Raw genomic sequence first — 6,248 nt, 5'->3', positions numbered from 1 at the left:
TCAAGCACACCAGTCACACCCGATCCCCTCACTGGACACACAATCACATCTTCGTACACGGCCTTGGGGGCCCACAGCTTCGCACCTTCACACACATGGCTACACTCACATAGGCTCGTGATGGGTCACAGCAGAGATGTGTCACCCTAGAGGGCACATTCTTATACACGCTGCCCCCCCCCCCCACTGCTGGCATCATGGTACAGCGATGGTGATGCACAACCACAGCACATGTTCTCACACGCACACACAGAAAGACAGATCTGCACACTCTCCAGCCTGGCCCCGGACCCAAGTGTACCCTGTGGCCTCTCCACATCGCAGGAGAAAAACAGCATCAGGGACCAGGTGTAGCCTGTCACTGGAGAGTCTGAGGAGGGACCTATTGGCCACACTTATGGGTTTTGGGGCCTTGGGTGCACTTTAGCTTTTCTCTGGAGGCAGCATCCCCTTCCTGGCCCTCACCCCTGGGGCAGGAGACAACTCTGCTCTGGGGCTTGTTATCCTTCCTCTCTGGGGCTCATTTTGATGGGGAAAGGAGTAGTTGGTGCCATCTCCAACTCAGGGGACATTCAGGATCCCCATACATGGTGAGGCTGCTGCTACCTAGTTAGTCCCTGTCATGTCAGGCTGACTGCTGAACCCCAAGTAGAGTGACTGGGGGCAGGGGAGCCCCGGGTCTACAGCAGCAGCTTCTGGGGTCAACCCACCTGTTTCCTCAGCTGTTAACTGGCTTCCCGTAGGAAGAGTAGGAGTATAGAAGGGATTGTGCCTCTGGTGACAGTGGCAATATGTATGTCTGTGTGACTGTGTGTGTGTGACTATGACTGTGTGTGTGCGTGTGTGTGCGTGTGTGTGTGTTTGCAGGATTGTATGCCTGAGTGTGGAGAGAGCGACTGTGTCTCTGCACAATCCAATGTGTCCATGAGCTTGAGGGTGTGTCTGAGTGTGCAGCTGTATCTTATGCCTGCCTCCCATCTAGTTCTGAACTCAGCTAACTGTAATAATAACTAGACCGACTTAAAATTATCACGAACATAATCCACACACCAACTTAAATCTAACAGAATTCTAATATGAACAAACTCTAACTCAAATTTAATTCAGCAATAAAAATGACACCTGAACTCCAATCTCAATTAGTCCTGCACACTAACACTAACTCTAAGATATTTCTAGTAAGAGCTCAGATTTATCCAATCTCTGACTCCTCAATGTATCCTAAATCTACTACTAATTAAAATCAACCCAAATTTCCCAGATTGCTTTTAAATTCTAAACCCAACCCTGGCTCTACCCGAACCTGAACCCTAGTCATAGCCATAACCTGAACCCTAACCATAACCTTAATTATGACCCTTTCCTGACCTCTATCATATGCCTGAACTAACCCAACCTTGGTCAAATCCTAACCCAGCTGTTGGTATTTTAGGAATGAGCTCATCTATGTTCTGAAACTCTTCAGCCACTTCCTGGAGAGATGCAAGACATAGGCTAACAGGAAGGGATATTTGCCTCACTGGGTCAGTCCCAATCTTTGGCATGAGTGGGTTCTGAAGATGATCTCTTGGGGTCAAGGAGAGCAGGTGTAGACTCACTAGTCATGAAGAACCTTGAAAGGACAAGAATCTAGAAACACTTATAGCCAAACTAGCTCTTACCTAGTTTTTCTTAGAATCGGCCTCATACAAGTACAGAGGCAAATAAACCTATGTTACTGTAGCTGGTAACATCTAGGAGCTTTCAAACGTTGGGGACCCAAGGCAGCTCAATAGCAGCCTGAACCTGACCTTGACTCTGGTTCTAAGTCTAGCCCTAGATTGCCCCCAGGTTCCTGACTCCATTCTGCAAGCTTCCTTTTCACCCCCTTTTCAGTCTCTCAAATAATGACAAGAGACACTCAAGCCAGAGGAACATCTACCTTTACCCACAGTGACAAGGGTGAGAAAGTGTCCTCTTCATCTCTTCATAGTCAGTCCTAAATAGCCTCTCCCAGCTGCTCACTGATGCCTCTGCCCGGGACAGCAGAATCGGCTCCAGGTCCTTCTGAAAGACACCTTGACTTCTTTGTTGCGGAGGCTGTAAATGAGCGGGTTGAGAGCTGGGATGACGAGGGTGTAAAACACAGATGCCATCTTGTCGGTGTCCAGGGCATAGCTGGAGCTGGGACGCAGGTACATGAAAATGAGTGTCCCATACAGCATGGCCACGGCCATGAGGTGGGAGCCACAGGTAGAAGCTGCTCGCCGGCGGCCCTCGGCGGAGCGCATGCGGATCACAGCCCCAGCAATGAAACCGTAAGACACGACAATAGCCAGCACTGTGGCTGTCTGGATGAAGCCACACACGGCAAAGAGGAGCAGTTCATTGAGGCTGGTGTCGCTGCATGAGATGGCCAGTAGCGGAGGGATATCGCAGAAGAAGCTGTTGATTTCGCGGGAGCCGCAGAAGCTCAGGCGGAAGGTGAAGGTCGTGTGGACAAAGGCACTCAGTGCCCCGCCCAGGCAAGATGCGCCCAGCAAGGCCAGGCATAGGCGCCGCGACATGGCTGTTGTGTAAAGAAGAGGGTTTCCAATGGCCATGTAGCGGTCATAGGCCATGGCTGCCAACAGGCAACACTCCGCATCAGCCAGCCCAGCAAACAAAAACATCTGGAGGGCACAGGCTGCGTAAGGGATGGTGGCGTGGGGCAACAGCAGGTCCACCAGCATCTTGGGGCCGATGGCTGAGGAATAGCAAGCATCCAGCAGGGAGAGGTTGGCCAGGAAGAAGTACATAGGTGTGTGGAGCCGGGAGTCCACGAGGATCAGCAGCGCCATGCCCACATTTCCCAGCAGGCTCACCAGGTAGACGGGCAGGAAGATCAGGAAGAGGGTCAGGCGCAGGTCCCAGCGATCTGTGATGCCCAGGAGGATGAATTCAGCAGGGGCTGCCCTGGCCCAGGTGAAGTTCTCTATAGTCATCCTGCTGGACAGAGTCTGTGGAGAGGCAAAGCAAAGGGGAGAGAGAGAAAGGTCATGGCCAGCGTGGAGGAGAAAGCACCGTGTACGGGGAGTCAAGTAGACTTGGGTTTCAGTCTTTTAACTGTGTAACAAAATTGCTGTGTGATCTCGGGACAAGCCACATGATGTCTCAAAACCTTTGTTTCTAACGCTGAGACGTGACTACAACTTATCCTCCAAAAAGGCAGGAGTCGTGTCTGTCGAATTCACTTTTGTATCCACAGTTCTGAGAACATTGCCTGGCACATAGTAGGTGCTCAATAAATATTTGTTAAATGAATGCTGAATGGAAAGATAGTGTCTGGGCAGAAAGAGTCTCCTGATCTAAAGGGGAACTCTCATGGGTCTTGAGTTTTGCTGGGAGGACATCTTTCCACTGGAGTAAGACCTGGGAAAGGAGAGAGCAGCAGTGGCTGGAGGTAGGAAGGAATGGAAAGAATAGATTTGAATGTATTCTTGAACCAGACTCCTCACTTCTCTGAACCTCAATATTCTCATCTGTGTCATGAGAAAAAAAAGCTGCAAAGTTTCAATGAGATAATGCATGCAAAGCCTTTCACACAGGGCCTGGCACACAGTAGGCATTTAAGGAAGGTTTGGTGAATTAAATTGAATTGAGCTAGATGCCTTGCCTCAGTACTGGAAGGGATCAACTTTAAGGCGGTCAAAAAGTAGTGGAATTACCAGGAAATGCAATGCTGCTTTTACACTTGGTCCTTTCGCCAAGGTAGGACCCATTTCCTTTTTTATGTGTTTGACAGAAACGATCACTGATGCACTCAAAGGAAACTCAGTTTCCCCCTCGTTTGTGCCCTGCTTACATCTATCTGCCCTTCATCATTCTGTTGCACATATTTTTTACGTGTCCATTTCTCCTGAGGGCTTTGAGCTCTGTGTATTATAGCCCAACTCCATTGTTTTATAATTACCTAAGTGTTTGTCTCCTTCACCTAATCAAACGTTTGGGACCATACCTAATTCTTCCCTCTGTCCTTAGGGATACAGAATTTTAGGGATCTTTCCCTCTTACTTGGTGGTGTCACTGGTGGAGATTAGACAGCCTCTAGGGGTGAAGTGTGGGGTTCCACCTCCATCCAACTGCATGTTCTCCATGAATGAAGTCAGCTGACTGGCTGAAACTCTGCGTCCAGAACCCAGTTGGTGACAACCCCCTGTGTGTTTCTGTTCGTCCACATGGAAAGCAAACACTACTCACCTTCCCAAAGAGGAAGGGAGCTTCTTTGAGCACCTCCCCACTTCTCCATCTGTAAAATGAGAATAATGAGAATTCAGGGCTTTTGAATTTTGCTTTTAATTTGGGGGCACAAGGATCCCCAAACTTTAGTTAAGTAGCTATCACGCAGTGTGTGTGTGTGCGTGTGCACGAAACATAGGGTTCATTCTCTATTCATTTCTCTCTGATGCCTTACTGCCCATGAGGAATAAGCCTGACATTCTAGGGTGTCTTTCCTTGAAAGTGAGAAAACTGAGTTCCAAAGAAGGGAGGAGACTTGCTGCAAGCTAGAGAGGGGATGAGTTGGGGCTTCAACTCAGATCTGGTTCCAAATCCAATTCGCTTTGTCACTAGACAGAGACCTTAATTAGGTTTCTTAATATATCACCAAGCTTGTGGTTGCCGCGGCTTGCCTCAGGCCTCTCATCTTTAGCTTGAGCAGATTGGACCAGATCAGTGGTTCACAGTCTGCTCCGTGGACTTCTGTCATTGGAATTACTGGTGGAGCTTTGTGAAAAACATACGTGGCCACTCACAGTGCCCACAGATTGTGATTTAGTTGATGTAGAACAGGACTCAACAATCTGTACTTGAAAAAAAAAAGTTCCAGGTGATTCTGACACTCAGCTTGATTTGAGACCCCACACAGCAGAACTTCTCAATCTTTCGTGTGCATGGGAATCACCTAGGGATCTGGTTTTCTGCAGATTCTATCTCAGAAGGACTGGGGAAGGGCCTGCGGTTCTGTATCTCTAACAGACTCCCAGAGGATGCTGCTGCTGCTGGGGAACCAGGGTTTGAATAGCAAGACCCTAGGTCGTACTGCATAGCACTTCCAGCTCTGACATCTTAGGGTTCTAGCTTTCTGGAGCATTTTCTTAGCCTCTTCCTGCTAGTTCCTTTTTCTCTGCTGACACCTTTGTTTTGATTCGTCCTCTCTCTCCGGGCTCCACTCTACTTATGAACACATGTAAGTCTGGTGAGGCTGGCTTCCTGGCATTTCTCAATATGTGGCTTTTCCATTTCCTAACACGTTTGAGTTCTTAGCTCCTTCTTCCCCGGCACACAGACACAGGCTATGTCTTGGTCCAGACACCGGCTGCTGTCTCCGTGATGGTGTGTGGTTATTGGGTTGGTCAGACTTACCTAGACCATGAAGGGCAATGAGGAGTTCCTCCGGCAGAGCAGCTTTGGTCCAGCCTTTGAGGCGAGAATGGCAGGAGGAGGTAGCGGGGACGTGCCCCACCCCAGAGGTAGGAGCAGGGGGACGTGGACGCTTCTCGATCTTCTTTCTGTTTTCCTCCTGACTCCTCCTTCCCTCTCTACTGTCTTGGACTCCAAGGAGACTCTCCACATCCTTTGGGGACTCCGTGACAGCTAGTGGCAGGGGAATGCCAGGGATGACTCACTCCTTGGTGCCTGGAGAGGTTAGAAAAGTTTGGCTGAGTGGGTCCCTAGGCTCTGTGTGGGAAGACAGCCATGCTACTTGATGAGAGAGGTCCCTTTGTCTCAATTTCCCCGCCTAGTTTTCGAGTCTCAACATTTTCACATTGCTGTATGATCTTATACACAAACACAAATTCTAACCTGTCGCATTTGCTCCTCTTGCCTGAGATGTCCAGCCGCTTCCCTGCTTGGAAAACTCTTCCTTTGGTAACAGAACCAGCTCAGGTGTCACTTTCCGCAGGAAGTCTTCCTGCCTCTGTGGCAGAGCCACTCACTCCCTCTGTGCATCTAGGAGACGTACACTGTACACCAGAGCAGGAATCCAACACAGACAAGGAAACATAGGATCGTGTCTGATGCTGCAGCAGACTGGAAGCAGCTGGAGGCCAGGGCCAGGCATGGAGTCAGCACTCAGGAAATTAAATCAGACCTCTTGGGAATGGGCCCAGGCATAGGTGATTTTTAAATCTCCCAAGGTTGAAAACCACTTGGCATGTCCATCCAGGATTGAGAACCACTTCTCAGGAGATGGGAACGAACCAAATAGCCAGGGTCTCCGCCCCCCC

General features: G+C 49.5%; 1 protein-coding gene across 1 annotated transcript; it reads right to left on the bottom strand.

The window, feature by feature from the left end:
- Positions 1–1,950: 1,950 nt before the first annotated feature.
- OR5C1 (olfactory receptor family 5 subfamily C member 1) lies at positions 1,951–3,018 on the bottom strand. The gene has a single exon (XM_039861465.1). The coding sequence runs from the start codon at positions 2,961–2,963 to the stop codon at positions 2,001–2,003; it is 963 nt and encodes a 320-aa protein (XP_039717399.1). The 5' UTR covers positions 2,964–3,018; the 3' UTR covers positions 1,951–2,000.
- Positions 3,019–6,248: the final 3,230 nt, after the last annotated feature.

This window comes from Pteropus medius, unplaced genomic scaffold (genome assembly GCF_902729225.1).
Source record: "Pteropus medius unplaced genomic scaffold, Ma_sr-lr_union100, whole genome shotgun sequence".
Lineage (NCBI taxonomy): Eukaryota > Metazoa > Chordata > Mammalia > Chiroptera > Pteropodidae > Pteropus > Pteropus medius.
The sequence above is the reverse complement of the archived record's forward strand: the minus strand, read 5'-3'. Positions and strand labels throughout refer to the sequence as shown.

What these genes read in the sequence shown, in the direction of transcription:
- OR5C1 (XM_039861465.1), bottom strand. Translation starts at nt 2,963, where the DNA reads ATGACTATAGAGAACTTCACCTGGGCCAGGGCAGCCCCTGCTGAATTC.